Below are 21,818 nucleotides of genomic sequence, written 5' to 3' on the forward strand. Positions count from 1 at the left end.
CAGAATGCATCCATCTTTGGCGTTTGCAGCTGACAATTTAATAGTGTTTTCTACCAAGCATACGCTGACCCACATTTTCTGTTGCTTGTAACCTTTCCTTTTCAGAACAGAGATTTTTCTTCAGTCTTGGCAGAGACGTATGGCTCATTACAGCAAACCTGGATGCCAACTTTGATGTTTCAGAGGTCAGATTTTTTTGCAGTTATCTAAGTAAGGAAGGCTTTTCCCCCCCAAGACCATTGGGCGGACACATGACTTTTTAGTCTCCTGTCACTCAAGAAAGAGCACAAGGAGCTTTGCCTAAGTTTTAAAGTTACCTCCTGGGATTTCCTTTTCTTTTCTAACGAAAACTCCTAGTCTGATTGTCACGGTATTTGTACCAAAGTGAGAAGTAGCTGCCTGGCTCAACTCCGCTCCTCGCAAGAGAGGCAGCAGGGATGAGTTTATGAACTGTAATTACCATCTTACCCACTCAGGCTCCTTCCTAAAAGGACAATCATCCATCATCCCCTTTTGTGCTACCGACTCCTTAAAAGGCCTACTCCGCTGGAACTCCAGCGCATCCCACCGCAGCCAGGCTCCCCAGGAGCCTGCCCAGGGCTACCTAGCTGGATTTCCAAGGGAAGATCGCGTCGCTTGCCTGCCTTATTTGGGAACCGCCGACTCCGCAAGGCTTGGCGCATCCTCGGTGACCCAGCCAGCCCGCCGAAACCCGGAGCTCTGGCAACGATTTCACCAGAAGGAACCTCAGCCAACGCCGAGCTCCGAGCGCCGGCCGGGAACAGAAACGAGAGCGCGGGGGGAGGGCGGCCCGGACCGAGCGAAACTTGCGGAGTTCAAAACACCCGGGAGCGGCCCGGCGGCGAGCCCTGGGAAGGAGGGCTCTGCGCCGCTTCGGCGTCCGAGTTTGCAGGAAGGAGGAAAGGGCAGGCGGGCCAGCCGCCAGCCGCCCGGGGAGACCCCGGCCAGCCGCCCGGGCCCTCCGCCGGGACACGGGCACCCGCACCCCCACGCGTGCAGGGACAGGGACACGGGCGCAGCCACACACCCCCGCGGGGCGGGGCGGAGCGGCGCCGGGACGCCCGGGCATCCAGCGGCGCGGCCGCCCCCCGCTCCCCCGCGGCGGGCGGGAGGCCTATGGGGGCGCGGCGCCGCTGCCCCAGCGCCGGCAGCCCCTCCCCGCCGCTGCCTGCGGGAGTGGGAATAAAGACAGATAGCGGGGCAGGCACCGGCCGGGCGGGGAGGGAGAGCGCGGAAAGTTTCCGTCGGAGCCCGCGGGCGGCGGCAGCGATGCCCGTGCTGCGCGGAGCGCTGGGGCTGGGCGGGCGCCGCCGGCCTTAGGGGGAAGCGAGAGCGGCGCGGGGCCCGGCAGCGAGCCCCCGGCCCGGCCCGGCCTCCCCTCTCCTCCGGGCGGCCAGGAGGAAGCGCCCCGGGCAGGGACGGGAAAGCGGCGCCGGCCGGAGCGCGGGGAGGGGGAGCGGCACCGCGGGGACCGCCGCCGGCAGAGCCCGGGGGAAAGATGAGCTTGTTGTCAGCCATCGACACCAGCGCCGCGTCCGTCTACCAGCCCGCCCAGCTCCTCAACTGGGTCTATCTCTCGCTGCAAGACACGCACCAGGCCAGCGCCTTCGATGCCTTCAGACCCGAGCCCTCCTCGTCCCAGCACCCCGACCTCGGCTACACCAAGAGCACCCCGGAGCTGGGCTCCTCGCTCAGCTCCAGCTATCTCAACAGCTTCTTCCAGCTCCAGCGGAGCGAGGTGAGTCCGCGCCGCCGCCCGGCGCGCAGCCCCCGGCCCGCTGCCCCCACCCCGCCCCGGGCCCGCAACCGCCATGATGCCTCGGCAGCCTCCCCGCGCCGGGACGGAGCCCGCCGGCGGGACGGGGCAGCCCCGCTCCCCGCCGCGGGCGGCTGGGGACGCTCGGCCGGCCCCGCAGCGCCTTCCCGGCCCCGGCCCCTTCCCGCCGCGCTCCCCTCGGCTGCCGGGCGCTGCGGCGGCGCCCGTCCCGCTAACGGGCCGGCGGCCGGGCCGGGGCGAGGCGCCGCCGCGGCATTGGCGAAGCCGCCCGCCGCCGCCTCCTCCCGCCGCCCGTGTTGACACTCTGGTCAATGGTCACACACCGACTGCCCTGGCGCTGCCCGAGGGACGGGGCCGGGGGGGGAACACGCACAAAAAGTGCCACATCCGTAACAACGTGCAAAAATCCCCCCCGCCCCCCCCCCCGCGATACTTTAAAAGCTTGCTATAAAGAATATATATAACTTCAGAGAGATGGGAGACTGCCAGTGTTTGGAAGGAAGGGATACAAGCAGGAACGTGACAAAGACTGAGTGAAAAAAAGTTTTGCAGGCGTTTCGTAACACCAGACTTAAATGAAAGTCGAGGGAAGGAAGCTACAGCCCGGGCTGTGCAGAGACAATTCGCTGTGGAACTCCCTGTCACAGGAAGTTGTTGAGGTCCAGCACTTCTGCACTGGGGGGTTCTCACGCATGGAGATCCTGCAAGGTGGCACCTCGCGCGCCGCAGCTTGCGGCCTTCCAGAAAACATCCACCCGTGCCTTTGCTCCCCACCACGGGGCTCTGGCCAGAGCTGTTCGGTGGTGGCTCCATTTGACAAGGGTCAGATGGATGGTGCGTCGGATCTGCTCTGGCGCTGCCCGTGGAATGACATTTCACAGTCCTCCCAGCGCTATTGATGTTAAAGCGTAGGTTTAAAGAGCATTCCCTGCCCAAATACACATTGCTGTTCTGTCAGCAAAGGTATGGGGCAGCTAATGAAAAACAAATCAAATTCCCCTACTGTTCTGGTGTTGTCGCTGTTAACATTAAGAGCTGGAGCTATAGATACACACTCATTTTTCCTTAATTAGCATTTTTTTTCTTCTGTAGGAATTTCACAAAGCACATCCAGTCTCAAAACAGACACTATTTTTGAAAGCATTTAGTGCAAAATCTGTTCAGTCTCATGTACCCAGCCTTATTAAGCACATCGTAACAGACCCAGTTTAAAACCAGACTTGGCGAGCACATTGGTTTTTGCAAAAAGACTAACAGGCAGTGTAATTTAAACTTCCAGTTACTGACCTGTTGATTACAAATTGTAGATTTTGCCCCTTCCTGCTTGGCTTACAAGCTTCGTGGTGCCCAGGTAGCGAGAAGGCTCCAGGAGTTCGGCCTGCAATGGTCTCCCTCCAGACTGGGACTCTGTTCAGGTCTGTGTTTGTTAGTCAGCCATACATTCTGCTCACAGCGGATCCTTTTTTTCTTCTTGGGAGAAAAAGGAAGAAAGAAGTAAATGGAGGTTGCATTCAGGAAGTCTTTGAAAAGGTCCCTGAGAAACAGTTTTCTTCTCCTTAAAGTCCGTTGTGTCTGTGTCCGTGTCGTTCCCCCCCCCGCCCCCCGGTCTTCTGTCCGTCCCCCCCGAGTTCATTTTCTGCTTCTGCTACACACTGTCTGCAAGCAGGGGCTAATCCTTTTGTCACACTCTCTCCCTTTCCACTTGGCTTACGTTTCTCTCCATCCATTCCCTTCCCCCCCCCGCCCCCCCCAAGCTTCTGTCCTTTCTTCTGGAAAACCATTTCCCCAGTATGCCAGGCCTTCCCCAGGCCCCTGCTGCAGCCCCAGCTCCACGCAGTCAGCCCCTTCGCAGCCTCCCCCCCCACCCCGGCCACGCTGCTTTCAGATCCCAGCAGTCACCTTCGCTGTGTTTCTGCATGGATTCCCAGCATCCGTGAACTGTACGGATGCAACTTCATTCTGGTCTTTTTAACCTCATTACAGTTTCCCAAGACACATGAATGACAAGAAGTGAGAATGCTCACTCTAGAAAACCTAGAGCATCCACTGTTCCAGAAATAAGGAGCCATTTCATTCTACACAGATATTTTAGTATTTTTAAAAGACCAAGCATGTTAGTTTGTTCCAGTTCATTTTCCAGCCTGTTATAACAATGGCATTGACTATGTGGCTGAGAGAGACACTTAGTGTTTCCAGTCTTTACCTGAAACTATGTGTTAACACAGGGTAACCTGAAAAGAGGGAAGGGGGCACAGCTATCTCAGATGGCGTGGGAATGCATTTGTCCTGAGGGATGTACCCCAAAGAAGGTAGGGAACCCTTCAGTTCCCCAGGCTAACACTGCCTGCTTGTACAGCAGCTTTCATTCAAGGGTTGAGAAGGTATTAGAGATACTGTTGCTCAAAAAAAGTTCTGTCAGTATGTTGGGTGCTCCGTTCTTTCCAGAAACTGGAAACTCAACTGCTTTTTTGGCAGGAGTGAACCAAGAGTTTCCTACAATGTCATGCTCTTAATTCTTGGGATTCTAACATCTGTTTATTTGCAGATGCCATTGGCTATACACTACGTATTTCAGCTGCATAAAATTATTTTGGGGACCATTAGTACTGTAAGCTGTTTTTGCATCAAGCGGGCTTATGCTATCTTTGGAACAACACATAGCTTTCCACAGTTAAACCGTTGACTGTTTTCTACACAGTGCTTGGTTTGGTTGGCTTTTTTTTTCCCCCTCCCAGTTTTGTCCTGGGTTGGCTTAGCCTAGAGCAGAGCTGTGACAATGATTGACACATAGCTGCACACAATATTTGGAAAGTGACCTAATGAGGGGCCAAAATAGCAACAGATTGAGAAATGATGGCATCATAGGGTGTAAAGTGGTCACACGTCCTGTATGTTGCCTTGCAATTGAAACTTTCTGGAGGAGAGCGCTTGGAATAAGAGACAGCACTTGTGAAAAGTTGCTATTATACAGGGTTTGCAAGTCTGCATGGCAGTGCCTGTGTATGTGACTTGCATGCTGACCAAAGGAACTGGACAGAAAAAAAAAAAAGAAGGTGCCAGCACCCACAGAGTAGTCTTGCACTTCACCAAGATTTTTGTCCTCCAGACTTTTTCCACTACAATGGACGCCTTCTAAATAAACATGATGAACACAGCTGTTTGGTGCATAAAAGCCCATTGTACCAGGGAAAAAAACCCGTGATAATAAAGGTTTAAACAGTAAAGCGACAATGAGTGTTTTGTTCCATATGCAAGATTCATTTTGCAAAACAGACGTGCTTTAAACAAAACTTTACTGCAGCATTTATTGTCCTAGATATGAAACGAAAGCATGTTAGAACATTAAGATGCATTAAATTGGCTACTGAACTGAGCTCCACCCTCATTATAACACCATCCATCAGAGCCAAGTATTTGAGGTTTTGTTGTGGGGCTGGTTACATGGGATTTAATGCATTTGAGACACAGCCAGGTAACTGTGGCTTTGTGTCACTGAGTGGTATAATTGAGAAACCTAGAATAAGGGGGTAAAAGACTCGTATGGTATTTTTCTGTACTGACAGTAGGCATGCTACCAGATCAATGCTGACTTCAGTCAAGAAAAGACAGCAACCAGTAACTGGAAATTACCATGTTATAATAATAAAACTTATTTCTTTGAACCTAGAGTGGCAATTCTGGCGTGAACCAATATTTACACATGAGAAGGAGCCTGCGTCCCAGCGAGATATTTGCTCACGTGCAATATTCCACGTGTCTTTCAAGAAGGGAATTCCTTCCAGAAACCTCTATGGCAGCCACTTTCTGGAACTAAACCCGATCTTATTTAAGCACAAATAACTACATATACCAGATTAGAAAATCAGCCCTCTTTTCAATAAGTAGTTCATGTTTTTGACTCTGGGACTTCCAGATCCAATCTTTGTAAACAAGAGGGGAACTAACTGGGAATGAAAGAACATGAGCTGGTTTGGTTTGCTACAGTAAGATGTGGATCACTCACTCAGAAAGGAAAATTCGTGGAGCCAAGAAAAAATTTAGAGAGTATACTGTGGAAAATAACATTCAAACACCCATGAAACAGAAGCAGATCTGCAGCACTGGGATAGATACTGCTTATGAGGCAGCTTAATATGAAAGCGATATTCATATATTAATAACAACAAAATCCCAAGGAACACTGTCAAGAACAGAAATGTATGAAAGGAAGGATGTTGGCATTTCTACAGAAAATATGTTTTGTATCAGACAAACTTGTTTTCCATCAGTCTTTCACAGAATTAGAGGAATACACACTAGCCTGATACTTGAAGAAGATTGATTTATCTAGGCTAAATAACAGATCTATTTGGAGGATGATTATAAGATAAAAAAATTCACCATTCTCGTAGTATCAGAATACAGGGGTTGCCGTGGAAGGTCAGGTCATTGACGTACTAAATGAAGTGTCATATCTGAGAACAACCATGATTAAAAGATTTAAAAGAGAGAACAAAACACCTTGTAAGAGGCTGCTCACAACCAGTATGGTCCTAGAGCAAATACAACAGAGACACAGAATAGCAGAAATTGCCATATGCTCCAGAATATTTCCAGCTCCTTTCATTTTGTGGAATATTATCAGTTATTCTAATGCAGAGCATATTTCTGATCCATAAAGTGCCTAATGTGCTCGGCACTGCAGTCGGGACTTCTTGCTTCTCAATTGCAGCCTAAACAACCACAGTATTATCTCCTCTTACTTGAGTATAGTTAGTGACAGTCAGAGTAGCGCTGTGCACAGGTTGCCTGCAGTACATGAAGGTATCCTGTAATAATAGTGGTTATTATTTGACTGATTTCCTCATCTTCATTTTTCTCACTGTTCTTCATGTAAACACTAACATTTTGCTTATCTTCATGTAAACACGCCCTTATCCTTCTGCAGATTTAATGTGTTGGAGGAACTTGTGCTTTCTGCCTCAGGGTGATCGTATTTTGTGGCTGCTCAAAGTGCTAGTCGGCTCCTTTCAAACTGCTTTTCAAGTAAAGTAGTTAAATGTCAGTTCTCACATTGGTCCTTGTAAGAGATTCCAGGAAGCTGGATCTCTGTTAGTCAGAAGACAGTATGCATTTGGGGATCTTGGCAGCATCAGCCTCCTCTGTCCTCCCACACAGCCAGCTCTAGAGCCCTTCTGACAATACTGCCTCGGCACATGAAGTGGGGCTTTCACAGCCCACTCTCTATGATGGACTCAAAGTCTCAGGTATTATTACAGGTATTTGAGCTAACAACCACTCTATTTCCAGTTCCAGTTGGATGTGCGCTTTAAAATACAAAAAAATCAGGCTTTTAAGTCTAGAAGCATTCTTCTTTGCTCCCTGTTCTTATTTCTGCAGCCATGGCCACCTGCTTTGCTACTTCTGTCTTTGGAAAACAACCTCTTTTGCCAGGGAAGAAGAAAACCCTGCGTGAATGTACAATAGGAAGTGGAAGCTGAAAATAAGATCTATATTTTGCGTAATAAGCAGGAAACTCAAGTTATACAAATGACTCTCTTCTATTTGTATCCCCTAGGTGTGACTTTGGACTCTTTACTCCCCAGGATTTATTGGTTATGTTTGGTTGGTTTTGTTTTTTTTTAAGTGCAGTGTACTGCATACAGTAGATACTCTATTCTTCACACTGAGACTGAATTACCTAGTAGGAATTTGATTGCAGAAGAGAACACACAAGATCCACATTTGGTTTTCTTAAGCAAGTACTCTAAATACAGTCATGTTGCTTTTACTCAGGCTTCCTTACCTGAGTCAGGACAGCAGAGAGATCCCAGAAGAAAGAAGAGAAGATGTGTTGAAGTTACTGTAACAGACAGAGCCTCTTTTGTTAATTCCTTACCCTCCCCACACCTGAAGCAAATGATGCTGTAGCTCTGCAGCACACCTGTGCTACCTCTAGCTTTAACTAGTTCAAATATGATTTACAGCTAGGCTTTACTTTATGGCAACAAAAGTATTACCCACCATAGTCTTCTGTAGCTGCTTAGTATCACATCAAAGGCTGCACCCTGTTTGGAAAGCTGGAGGGAACTGAAATATTAATTGCTGAACCTAAATCAAGTCTTCCAGAAGATTTCTTGCTGCTTTACTATTGACTTCTTTTCGATAGGTTAGAAAAGAAAAGCTAGCAATAGAAGAGAGACCAATTATATGTATTCTTCCTGATCAGTTGAATATTGTTACCAACTCTTTAAAAAATCACTTGGGACTTTGAGTTTGAATGGAAACTCCTCATTGCGAGGAGCGCTGGAATTCACTTTCTGTCTCACAGATACATCCATGTCTTGAAAAACTTGCCAGGCAATAGGTAGAAAAAGGCATTCCAACCCATAATAGGAGGCAAAAGCATGTAGAATTCTTGTTACAATTCTATTTTATACACAGAACTTTCAGTACAGTTATTTTATGCGTTTACAGTGTCTTCCATCCCAAGGCACCCAAACAAAGGGGTGATGTAACTGTGTGTTGGGTAATGATTTTTCATCCCTTCTTTTGCTCTGCAGACACAGACTTAGTTATTCAGGACAGAAAAGGAAGATCCTTCTCCAATGAATTGCAAAAATGATCAGACAATCAAATTTGACTTGAACCAATATATTCATGTATGAAGTGTATGGAATGAATGGATAACTAAGAGGTGTACAAAACTGCTTTTATCCAAAAGTCAACTGCCCCTCTCTTTTTTTTTTTTCCCTTCCCCTCCCTATTTTGATGTTTGTTTGTTTTTTTTTTATGGAGTTGTACATGATAGACGGCAAGCAGCTTTTACCAGTAGTCCTGTTACTTTGGTAATAAACAATTAGAAGAAAATATATTATTGACAGTCACTAGGTGAGGATTAATGCAAAGAAAAGTTTTATAGTTCAGAGTTTAACTGGCTGTAAAAGGACTCTGACACCTGATTTATGCGATACTTAAATCTAAGACCACAGGATCTTTTCCATGCTACTTTAAGAAGCATGAAAAACAACACCACCATGCAGATGCAGAAAGGTGCAGGCACAGGTATTACACAGCTAAATCATATGATACTAATAATGTGAATTTGCATAGAAACAAAAGCAAATGTGATCTGTTATCTAAACCAGATGCATACATATAAATGCTGCCTAAAAAGTGCTACCCAGTATCACCTTAAAGCTTCTGAATGGTTTCATGAAATGTAACAGTTGATATTTGTACTTCTCCTCGGTTTCTGTTCCCCAGGAAAACTGCCAGCAGTGTGATGCCCTTTTTGCCACTCTCCTGAATTGCCCTTCCTCCTCTTTTAGGAAGCCACAATGAAATGATTAAATTAAATGGGAAGAATGTAAGTCTTTGCTTCATGGCAGTTTACTCAGGTTCTGTCTGGGTTCCAGAGAAGTTATAATGGATCAAAGGAACCAATTAAGTTTTACGAAGCTATTCAAATCTTACAGTAATGCTGACATAATTCAGACAGCATTTCAAAAGTGTCACCACTTAGATCACTTCTTGTTTCCTGCAGGTCAGTTTTTATTCTCAGAAAAGTTAGAAGCAATCTGTGATCTACTAAAAGTAGAACCTGAAATTATAGACAGATTCACTTGAGAAAAGGAGAATAAATGCAGGGCCATGAGGCCTGGGCTTTGTCCATGTCCCTCATTGTTCAGCCAGGCCAGCGCATCTGTTGGGAGTGACGGTGGTTTTCAAGTTTTAACATATCAGAAGCCTAGCTCATTACTTTCTGTTACGTGTTTTGGTGCAAGCAAATAGTAATGAGTCCAGTACTTTGACTAAAAGGAATTTTAAGAAGCATCTTCTAGGTCCTTTCTTTCTCAGCTCATTCAGCTGCTGCTGATAGGAGAGCTGCTGCATGGTCTTCCTAACCTGTAATCTTAGGAAATATATTTTGTGTTTCTACAGGTTTAGTTTGAAGATAAGCAAATGTCCTCATGGTCCAGGTCTCTTGCTCTCATATCCAAACAGAAATTTGTTCCTGCTATATTAAACGACCACCCACACCTAGTCCCTGCACATGGCAACATTTGGTGTCTCTTTTGAGTGAACACAAGTGTGACGCCCTAGAAGGATCGCAGGAATCTGGAAATCTATATTTGCATCTCATCCAGCTAACTGCCAACCAAGCGAACATTTTAAAGGGATCAGCTTGCTCTCAGAAGTTTCCCTTGCCAACCTAGGGGTTCCAGGTTTCTAAACTTGGTTGTGGTTGTAGCAGGGGACTCAGAGCCTCTACTTCACACTAAGCCAACCTGCTAGGCAGCTATCTGTGTGCAGTCATCAGGGCTGTGGATACCTGTCGCTGAACGGAAAGCAAAGGAACTGTTGTACAGTCATTGCATCCTGAAAACGGGGTATTAGTGAGAGCTCTTGAGAGGGTTTGAGCATCAGTGGTCCTTGAAATACAGAGACATTCTTATAACCATCTTTCTCCAACATACATTGCAACAGAAAGTAATAGAGTAATAGATTCATTCCTCTAATGGACCCAATCTTGAAAAAAAAATATAAATAAATCCTTAAGTCTAATTGGAAATCAGACTACTTAGCTGTTATTTTATAATTTATCTGAAGCAGATTGTGCAGTTTTAGGTTTACTTGCTCAGGTCACGCTTCAAGCTGGGCTCTATCACAACTGATGAAGAGGGTGGCTTTAAATGTAGATAAAACTATCTAAAGGCTGGAGTCACAAAATGAATTCCAGCTTGTCATTCAGTACATGGAAATAATTTATTTCCCTCACTATATTCAGTTTAATAAAAGTTTTTGTCTTCCCGTGAGTGCAGGACCTGAGGCCCTAAGCGCATTGCGAGGGGCCCGTTCTGGGCAGATGATGTATTGTTTCTACCTCTGACAGCGACCTTAGCTTTGCCTCTTTTAAACTTTGGCAGCCATCGCAGAAGTTTCTGTGCCAAGAAGGCATTACTGAATGTAAATGATATAAACAAAACTGTCTCAGACTTAAAGTTCTGTTTAACCCAAAATGGATGTTTCTTAGCAAAACCTTTCATCACACAAGAGCTGCACAGGAGGTAAATGCTTTCCTAAGTGTGTCTTGAACAGGCACATACCTATTTCCGGGTGTTATTTTTCTTACGTTTGGAGTGTCAAAAGACCCACCAAATGAGAGGAAACCCGACTCTTGTTTTTCAAACTGCAGGTCAGATTGAGACAAGATTTCCTGCAGGAAACAGAGATGTTAACCGAAAGTGCAGGGGTCAAAACATGTCCATCCGTTTCTCCCCCGACTTCATACTATACAACCTTTGTAACCTCCTCCTCGTCCAAGAGCCCTGTCTCCACAGAATAGGCTTGTTTTCGGACGAAGGGAGGAGGTGATGGGATTGAGGTACCTGGCTGAGGCCCTCCTGGCCAGGTGAGGGAGGCTGGCAGCCGGGGCAGGCCCAGCTGCAGGCAGTGCTGGGGCAGGCCCTGTGGGGATGTGTTAAAGTAATTTGCAATGTGAATGGTCTCCGTTGTCCCCAATATAGTGCTCCTATGTTAAAGAGACACTCTGACCTAAGCGGGCAGTTGTTTAGTGTTCAGTGGATGAAAAAGACCCCTGCAGTGTGGTGAGAGATTCAGAAAGTTCCCCCGAGGCCGTGCACCTCTGACGGGAGGGAATCTCTGTCCTCTCCTCTCCTCTCTCACATTTCCACTGCCACTGAAGGCTTTTTGTGAGGTCCCGGTACATTGTGTAAAACAAGTGTCCTCGCTGGCATCTACAGCAGACCTTTCCCTGGGGCTGAAATAAGGAGGGTCACGCTGCTGGCAGGGAGCTGAGAGGCCTCCCTGAGCTTCAGCAGGCCTGGCAGCCATGGCCGAGCAACTTCACCATCAGCACTGTGTTACTGTGTAGTACTGTACTACTGTATAGCAGCCAGGGAGCAGCCCATTTTCAAGATATACAGATCCATGAAACTCTTTGAAAGCCTTGGATCAAAACATTGAAGGTGAACGGATTTAAAGCAGGGTGAGATGGCGGCACACGCTGCTCTTCAGCCCTGCCGTGCACTGAAGGTACGCCAGGCGCGCGCGGAGGAGCGTGCTGCACCCACTTGCTGCTCTTCAGAGCCTCGACAGTGATGAGGGATGACAACCTGAGAAGCCGCAATCGGCTGAGCTGTCAGATCTGGCATAGCTAGATTAGATGAATCTTTGATCCAGCGGATAGATCTGTCGCCCTACGATTGACTTGCTTCACAACTACTGGCAAGTCATGCCGCTTTTGTAGTTGTCTCCTTAAGGAGGCAAAAGTTTCTGCAAAAGGGAAGTCCTGGTCCTGTCTGTCTGAGAATATTTAGAAGTAGGCATTAGTGTTAGCAGTTTAATATAAGCATGTATTTATCTAAAACTCTCTACAGAAGAAGGATGAATTAAGGTATTCTAGACAAGAATGTGTTAGTTAAGGCTTGCTTGGCTAATCTACATTTATCTGTGTTTTTAGATGAGGAACTTGAGTAATTCACATTTTACTAAAGTCAGCCCAAAGACCAGTTTTTTTGACAGTTAAACATCGACTTCAGAAGGAAGCAGAAGCCCAAGTCTTTTTTCTTCCTTCAGGCAAACATTTTCTTCACAGAGTGATGAGCTTTGCTTGCCATTGTCCAGTGACAAAATGTTACCGAGTAAACTCTTAAACTGTTTTCTGTAAAAGTATCTATAATTTATCAGAGGAGTTAAAGCAGACATAAGCCATACAGGAGCAGTTTTTGAGGTTTTCCAGTTCAGCCTTGGTAATTAAACTTCTCTATTTCTTCTGGCTCAAATCAATGCAACTAAATTTATGAGAGTATTTTCATTTAATCCCTCTATTTTCAGAAGGCTTTGGGGTCGGCCATAAACATTGATTCTGTATCGGATGTTTTCTGTGGGGACAAAACCAGGGAACTGTGTTGAACACTTATAAAGGGATGAAGCGCAGAACAGTCACAGAATTGAAGTGCACTTCTCCATACATGATTGCCTTCAGGTGCAACGGTTGTGCTTTCACACACATTGCATGGCCCCACAGATAAATCCCATGTCAGAAGCAAGCCTTGGGGCACTAGCAGAGAAGACAGATACAAGCCCTCAGGTTAAGTTTTGTATATTAGCACGTACAATCCACTGAATTACTGTCTGGGTAGCTTCAGATTTCCCTCTCCTCCGACACGAAAACAGCAACTGAGAGAGGGCAGTGACTTGTCTGGCCTACTGTTTTATACATGACACAGCACGGGGATGTACTCAGTTCTTATCTTCGTGAAAATCCAAACTGATAACTTAAGCACCTTTTGACATTTCAGTGCAGGGCTAGTAATTAGTGTGGCTAGTCTGGTTACCATCATACATGCTTCACAGACTGGAGAATGTTTATAATTTGCAGTATATGAAAACCTTACTTGTTCCACACTGATGATGGGGCAACCCAGCTCTTTTTCCCAACAAACTTCTAACAGCCATGGCGCCTGCTGACTTAAACTTAACTCTGGAAGTTAAGACTGCTTTATTTTTGTTTGCTTTATTAGGTTGGCAACATACTAAAGCAAAAATAAGTCATCAAAGTTTCTTTGCTCATTGATTCTCAATTACAGACTATTTCATGCAGTGGAAGAGTTGATGACTGGACTGTGTTAGAGGAATATGGAAATGCTACAGGACCTCACTTCAGTATGTGCAATTAAAACAAACAGAGAGAGAGCCAGTAGCACAAATCATACTAACGCAGAGAGCACCAAACAAATGTACTGGCCAGATGCAGCTTATCAACCACGTCAGCCAGCACAGATCATTCTAGTTTCAGGTAACTGGTGTATCTGCACCCCCTTATCACTGCCCTAAGGGTCCAGCAGCCACAAACTGAACTTAAGGCAGAAAATGAATTTTCCAGATACGCTTCTGCATTTCCAGTTCCATACCTAAAAGCTTTGCTTCTTAACTCCTGTAAGTCCCAATAACAAGGTGCCATTCCCACATAAACAGGTTGCCATCACATATTAGTATCAGTTGTTCTGGAAGATAGGTAATCCCGTCGCCTCTGGGCAGAATTAAATGTTGTCATAATTAAGATGCTATCTGCATTTTCTGCTCCCTTTCATAAGAATGCCTTTACAGCTAAAGCAGTAGCCTCACCAGTGGGAAATTTGGAAAGTAAGACTCACCGCTGATTTGTTCAAATGTTTTGTGGCATATTCTTAACAGTACCGCTGTCTTTATTTTCAACATTATACCATTGCTAAAAAAGAAGCTGAAGAGATAAATTCTGGTTTAGTGTCTCCTTGGCATCTCAGTCCCAAAAGCTGTCTCCGAAAGGCAGGGACCAGCCAAGGGATTCAAGAGCATTTGCCAGATTTTTCACTTAACTAGGAATTTCTTCAGAGGCGAGTTAGATGCTGGAACTCTTGAGTCACTCACATATGTTACCCAACTGGAAATCAGAGTAACAAAGCTATAGAGGACAATAGCCGCCTCTTTCATGAATGACCACGCTGCAACCTTACAGATCACGTGTGCTTTAACTGGAAACACTTAGCAAACAAGTAACAAAGGAAACCTTGCTTCCCAACACCACCAACAGATACTGTTTAAAGATCTACTGAGCAAAGGTTACCTTTGGAAAGTACACCACCAGATTTTCAGTTTGGTTCACAGTCAGCTAAGCCCACAAGTTTCGTAAGAAGGAAAACAAACAAACAATCAAACTTCCCACAGAGCAAGTTTCTAACTTTTACCACCAGATCCCCCATTCTCCCAGTACAGCAAGATAAGGAAAGCCTGAATTCATTGCAGCTGGCCTGATGAGCCTTGTAATTAGGACCTGTAGCTGGTCTTTCAGCTTCTTGAGAGCGCTAACCCTTTCACTGCCAGATCCTTTCTATCCTGCTGTAGCTGAAAAGGAGACTTCATTTGAGAGGCATAATTTGTTGCCTGCTTTTTAAAGAAATAGGCTGGTTTGGCTAGTGGCGCACTGAACACAAAGCAGCCATTGCTTTTGGTGGAATACATTGGAGGAGCAGTGTCCCTGCCACCTCCCAGATGGGTACCAATACACTCGAGACCAGAATGAGTCAGAATCATTTCCCTCCTCCTCTCCGTTTTTCTTGCTACTGTCTGTCTGAGACCATCGGCGTTCTCCCTGACATTCTGATCATCTGCCTGGAATATGAAGCTAATTTGAAGTTTTTGTCCAAACCCCTTCTTAAAAATCCCCTTTGCAGCAGTGCAAACACTTGGTAAGGGCTGAACTACTGATTTGCTCAATGAAGTGCCTCAGACACAAGCCCCTCCTGCTTTATGCATCTCAGCAATATTCATTCACCCCTCATCTTTTACAAATACAAAATGGACTAAATCACCATTTGCTTTCATCATATTAATTACATGTTCCTGAGCTTTCACTGTTTGATTCCCGGGGCTGGGATGAACTTTCCCACCACCACCCTGATTATATAACTTGGCTTTTTGGAACGGCTTCTTTCCTTGTCTCCTTCTGAAGGAGCTGGAGGATTTCCACTGCTAGCAACAGGATGTAGCACCGTTTGTGCTGGTGCTCTTTATAGCATCTTTCAAGTGCCAGATTGATGTGTTTTTCACATTGACTTGGAGTTAAACTGATTTAAGATTTTCCAGGTCAGACTGGCAGGAACTGCTGAAGCAGTTTGCCTGATCCTATACCAGGAGGGTTGGGCTGCATCTTGGGATCGTCTAGGAATTTTCCTTAATGAATTCATTGTTCTTTGAAGCACCAGTGACGTCGGCAATGTCCATCTTCTCCTTTACTGTCATCTTCTGGGATGTTATATTTGTGTCTTTTTCCTTTTTTAGCACTGGGCGTTGAGATGATTATAGGGAAGCGTTGCATGGTGGTGTGTGTAGACTAGATGTTTTGGCGTGTCCAGCTTTGGCATGTATTGCACAAATGCCCTGCCAGCCGAACCAGGTGGCCATGTGTCATGCTTCGGCCACAGAGCCGTTGGTGGCTGCTAAGATGATGATGTGGTGTCAGTACAGCCTGTAGTCTGATGGGATTCTGGCCCTTGGCAAGGCTTCTGCCTGCCATAGCTGAAACAAACAAAAGCTTGTAAAGGTTTGCTGACAGCGCGGGCAAAACTGTGGTCATTGCAACACTTACGTTTCTGTACTGACCTGAAATGTGCCAAGAAGGGCTGGTGGTGGAGCGAGTTACATAATGTCCAGTCATAGCGCCAAGTTGCTCCCTTTTAATGGGGGTCATAACTCAACATAAAGGTTATGTAGAAAAGAAAGAGTCACCACTGTGAGCCAGATATCCAATTCAAAGCCCACTGAAGGCAGCAGATAGATCTGTTTTGTCACTGGGTTGGCCCTGGGGCCAGAAGTAGCAGCCTCCTGATCGGCAGGAGTTCTATATTCTACATCCTCAGGGGATGTTCCAGGTTTCGTCAATGGGTAAAGAATTTGGGATTTCACACATTCAGTGTTGTCCATACACCCACCCTTCTATAAAAATCAGATAACAGGGAATTTGCAAAGTTACTGATGGGTGTAATGCATGTGAAGTACTTTAAGAATCTCTTGGCAAGTGGGGCTCTTAAAGAGAAATATTTTTTATTACTCCAAGTGTACGTAAGAGAAAGTGGCTCCGAGGGAGACAAGAATGCCTTGAAGACCCTTAATTAATACTATTTTGGCATCCATAGCACTTCCCCTTCCTTTTAACAATTTGATGCCAAGAATTTCTCGTTCCAGTAGTGTCCAATAAATCCTAGAAAATAAATTCCAGTGACCGTTGGAGGTATCTCTGGTTGCTTGATGGCTAAAGCAGCTAAAACCTTTTCATTAGTTTCTTAAATAGCTTTTCCTTTTAAAATGTATGGGTTTAACCCCCGAAACAAAGCGGCTGATTCTCCTCTCAGCATCTAGAACATCTTGCACCAGCACAGAACTATGCTCTGCTGGGGATAAAATGATGGGCGTCTCAGTGGCAGGACATGTGAAGTCCCCTGTGAGACCAGGCTCTGCTCTGTGGCCCTTTGAAGTGATTTTGCTGCCGGGCACCAGCTCCAGCTTTGTCAGAGGGGTCAGTGGAGCTCAGCACGTTGTGTTTGACTATAGTGAGGTGGGTGAAGCGGATTATCTATATGGCGGTGGCCTGCCACTTAGGCTGAATTTTTATTTACAGTATGCACCAGCTGCAGTGGGATGGGATTCAGTGATAGCTGGGACACATCCAGGGAATTGTGCCTAGAGCTTCAATATGATTCTTTGGGGATGTGACTGTCACCCAGAAAACGCCCTCACTGTGCAGACACCCTGAATGTTTGAGATCTTTGAAATAAATGTAATTCCATTTCAGATTTACTTCACAAATTCTCTCAATCAGTTTCAATGAGCGTCTTCAATACTTAAGTAACATATATAAACATATTAAAACATATGACATGTATAAAGACTCCATTGAAGTATTTGGATTTAATAGCACTGAGAAACAAGGTCTCCACGGATGCAAAGGTTGGACCTCTTCTTACCTCACTGTCCAATAAGCCAGAAGTACAGCAGTAATTTTCTGATGCAGGAGAATTACATGAGCACAGTATTACTGTGAGGCGTACCAGACCTAACACAGAAACACCCTGTGAGATGTGTCCCATCATTTCAGGGTGGAGAGGGCTGTCAATAGTTGGTCCTGTTTCTACAGTGATTCATTACCATGTTAATTAATTTTTTTAAGTTATCATTTACTTTTTAAACTCCTACTACACAGTTTCTTTTGACCTTAACACATTAAAGTGAATGAATCCTTGTTGTCTCCATTAGGGAGATTAGCTATTTAGGTGATGATGGGTTTCCTGCTGTTCTAAAACTACAGAATGGCAAATTAGGAGCTCCTGATTTTGATTTGCGGATTGAGAGAGTGAAGATCCTATTGAGGTGAAATACAAAAACTAGGTATTTACTGTTTATCAGGAAATGTTTAAATCACAGCAGGTTTCCCCTTAGAAAATCCAAGGCAGATGTAGATCTGAACGTTTCTTGTTATTCTTTGAACACGGGACTCTGTGTTGACTGTCTCATTAACCATATTGGAAATTAAAAACTACTTTACATTTCTATTGGCATTCTTTTACTTTCCCTGACTTCAGTATTGCTTGTGTAAGTAGTTTTGGACAAAATAGTGTTCCCTTTTGTGGGTTGTTCCTTCAGCTTTTTGCCTGCATATTCTAACCGTACCATGAATGTGGTATGACCATACACAAGAAAACAGTTGTTGCTTAGTGGGAGGGTTGGACTAAGTGAACCGTGGCAAGCTCAATCGTTTGCCCAGTGGTGGGGTGACCAGCTCCATTGCACTGCCTTCGTAAAACCTGTTTATTAATTATTAATGGCCTGTATATTGCTCTCCTCAAATATGCAGCCACATCCTTAATGAAAAAAAAAAAAAATCAGTTTTTTCCTGCTATTTTTATCCTTCCCCTACTCAGATCAGTCTCAAGACAATATTTAATAAGTACTATGTTTCATGTGATTTTTCTCTTTTCTTTTGCAGGCTCTGAGCAGCAGTCTGTACAAGAGCGCATCCCCTTATGGCTCTCTTAATAACATTGTGGATGGGTTAAGCTCCCTCACTGAGCATTTCTCTGACCTATCCCTTTCTTCAGAAGCAAGAAAACCCAGCAAGAGGCCACCTCCTAATTACCTGTGCCACCTCTGCTTTAACAAGGGACACTACATCAAAGACTGCCCACAGGTAAGGAACATACAATATTCTGGAAAAATCTTCGTGAAAAGTTTTGCTGTTCCTTGATTTAGTAACGCAGAATTTGACTGAAATACTTCTTTAGAGTGAGTAGCACTGAAGAAATGTCTTGACAAAGTGCCAAGCTAGCCATGTGTTCTTTTAATCTATTCTTTACCACAATAGCGATGGAAAAAATATGCTATTTCATTTGCCTAATAAGCATTACAAAAGATATTAATCTAGGCACATGAATAAGTAGATTTTGGAAACTTTAAAAATTACTACTATGTAGTTTTCTATCACAGATTGTGTGAAATACGTTTTCAAGCAGTGCACTGTATAGTCAGTTTGGCAATGGCACTTAATAAAAATATAACAAGTTACATATGCTAAAGGAGAAGAAATTGTTACGCTGGATGAGAACTTTGAATCAGTGTTGCAGTAACACAAATTCCAAGTATTTCTGGTGCAAAATTTCTTTCGTCTCATAGGTTTGCTATACTTGGCAAGATGTGATGGTTTTGGACTCCTAGAGATTTTTTGTAGTCAAAGCTGGCAATATTTATTTACTTAGGAAAGAGGTATAAACCGGTGTGCACCAAGACCACTCACCAATCTGGAATTTTTTTTTTCTGAGGCTCCAAGCCACAGTGTGCAAGGTTTCTCCATCCTCTCAAGTTTCAGCTGGATGCAGTCATGTTGCTGGCTTAAACTTTCACAACTCCAACCATGTTCTGTGTAGAGTCCCAAGGAAATTAAAGTGCTGCCAATACTCTAGAAATACAGATGTGGACATCACCGGCCTCCACTTCACTATGACTTTAACCTCCTTACTGTCTTGCTGTGTGACTTTCAGCAGAATTAGTCTGCATAGAATTAACTACACTTAATTTGCAGTTGAGGATGTCAGAGATATATAAGCCAAAACACAGGTGGAAAAGCATCTGCCAGCTGAGCAAGGTCAGCATGAAATCAAGTCTAATGTCAGATCAGCTTTAACTGGGTGTATTCCTCCTGCTGTTATGCCTAGACTAAACTGTTTTCTTCATGGACTTTGGCTTTATATCTTTCATGAATTCTAATGAAAGCTGTGGAATTAAAGTATGTTTGCAGTCTTGGGTGTGGCACTTGAAAATATTTTAACTTCATATTATTTCAATATATGTTGAGTAAGGCAGTTTTCTTTAGGAAAAAAAGCTATGCATTTTATTTGCTAGGAAGTCAAAAATACTGTGGTTTGTGTACTTCCGTGTTTAATGTACTTTGTTTAGCACATTACAGCAAAACATAGAGATAGGACCATGTAATAGCATACATTACTTAATAAAGGGATTAAAACCCCAACTACTAAATATGTGGCAGAGCGAAAGAGAACTGGGGGAGATGGCTGGGCCGTGCTGCGTAAGAAACCAAATGAATGCAACAAGTCTCTTGACAATCAATACGTGCAAGCTGCAGCTCGCACAGATGGTCCCGCGTGAATGTGTCAGTGTTGGAGCAGCAATGCATTGTTTGTTTCATAGGTCTTTTTACAGTTTGAGGCACTAGGGATTAAAGAATGGTTAATGAAAATTGAAGACATGCTCATAGAAATCCGGGACATGCAAAGAAATTAAGGGACCTGTAGGAAGATTAATTCCCTTAAATGGCACATACTGTGTAATTTTTGTTAAGATTTCACTAGTAATGCCTATACATTTCTCTGTAAACCAGGAAATGAAAAGAATTCCTACAGAGCATAGCCTGTGCCTGGCCTATGAGCTAGTGAGTAATGAGTGAAGGAACACAGGACTGGGAGGTGTCTGCTTGCTCCTTGCATGCGGTCTTCTACAGTTACGGGCAGCCATATCATACAGCCCCTTCTGCAAACTGATCAAGTTTTTGTTGGGAAGTATTTTAGTATTTTGCTCTTACTATTGCTGATGTGGGAAGCTGTTCCAGAACCTCAGTCAGCTCCTAATAATTAGAAATCTTCCAATTTCCAGGATAAGTGTAACTCATGGCCACTTTATAGTCATTTGTTCTCCTGCCAACATTGTCCTCCACTGAAATAGCTCTTCTCCCTCCCTGGTGTTTATCTCAGGATGTATTAATAGACTGCAATCATATCCTCTCTCAGCATTCATTCTGTAGGACTAACCAAGCCAGGTTTCCTTAGTCTCCTCACAAAAAGTATACGGACTCTCTGTTCCCCAGTCCTTCTCATGGCTGTCCTCGTGTGCTTTTCTTCTCCTTGCACATGCACAACTACACGTATGTATGGCATCCCAGAACAGATCTCATCAGTGCCTTTTGATGTGTGTGCACGTGTCTGTTTCTATAGATCAATGTTTATCTTACATAAGGAACAGGTGATATGATGTTAGTTCTGCCTTACTGGAGATTTCTAACACAAGCAAGCGTTTCACGGGCTAGTCAGCATCTAAGTGCTTTCTTGAAAAAAGCAGACTTAAGCGTTCACAGAAACTTAAGCACTTCCCTTATGTTATCTACATTTGAGGACAGATCTATGGGGATGATGACCCTGCATGCATGAGTTGTGCTCAAAATGTTGAAAACATTGTGCACAAGAAGGGAGCACCAATGGCAGGATGATGCCTTTGTCAGAAAGAGCTCATTTGTTACCACTGCTTTTGATGATAACTGATTTCTTAATTTGAACATTATATGCATTTGCTTAATAGCTTACATTTTGATGCTTAGTTTTGCTCGTGCTGTCAAAAACAAAAGTTGTTTTGCAAGTCCTACCAAAAATGGGCTGTAGCTATGCATTTTTAAAGGACTTAAATTTGAATAGAGAAAAAAGATAAACTAATCCGATTTGGACAAAACGCATATCAGTAAATCATACGGTATTTTTATTTTCTTTTTATATAACTGTCTAATAAGAAACAGATTCTGAGATGGGGTGTTTTATGGAGTTTTTCCTGCATAACAAAATAAATTGTGTAACAACTTTGAGACTATATCCTCCCTTAATTCTGCTTGCTATAAACACTGTAAAGATACGTGTCCCTTTTCTGTTGCTGTAAAAGTTGATGGTGTACAATAGTGATGAAAATATATGTATCTGTTCAGATTTCTATCTTAAGTGATAATCATATTCTAGGAGGCTAAATAATTATTAAAAAAAGGGGCTAGCTTTAGTATTTGAGTTACTTAGGTATCTGCAGTTTGTCCAATATCCTGTCCAAAATTATCCGTTTAGAAATTGAAATGGGGTTTAGCAAACTTCTATTATTTTAGCACATAATTTGTGCAATCTGTAGTGATAGAAAGTGTGTTTTCTGTTTTAGGAACTAC

The 21,818-nt window shown here is 44.4% G+C and overlaps 1 protein-coding gene across 2 annotated transcripts in view; it reads left to right on the plus strand.

Annotated features, from left to right (window-relative positions):
• The first annotated feature begins 1,198 nt into the window (after positions 1 to 1,198).
• Positions 1,199 to 21,818, plus strand: part of ZCCHC24 (zinc finger CCHC-type containing 24) — a 114,504-nt gene continuing 93,884 nt past the window's right edge. Inside the window, exons 1-2 of one of the 2 annotated variants that reach the window (XM_055720392.1) lie at positions 1,199 to 1,759; positions 18,324 to 18,524. In XM_055720392.1, coding sequence (XP_055576367.1) covers positions 1,520 to 1,759; positions 18,324 to 18,524 — 441 coding nt within the window. In that variant the 5' untranslated portion in view covers positions 1,199 to 1,519. The remainder of the gene's footprint in view (positions 1,760 to 18,323; positions 18,525 to 21,818) is intronic. The other variant, XM_005433575.3, reaches the window with a different exon arrangement.

Source organism: Falco cherrug, chromosome 9 (assembly GCF_023634085.1).
Source record: "Falco cherrug isolate bFalChe1 chromosome 9, bFalChe1.pri, whole genome shotgun sequence".
NCBI lineage: Eukaryota > Metazoa > Chordata > Aves > Falconiformes > Falconidae > Falco > Falco cherrug.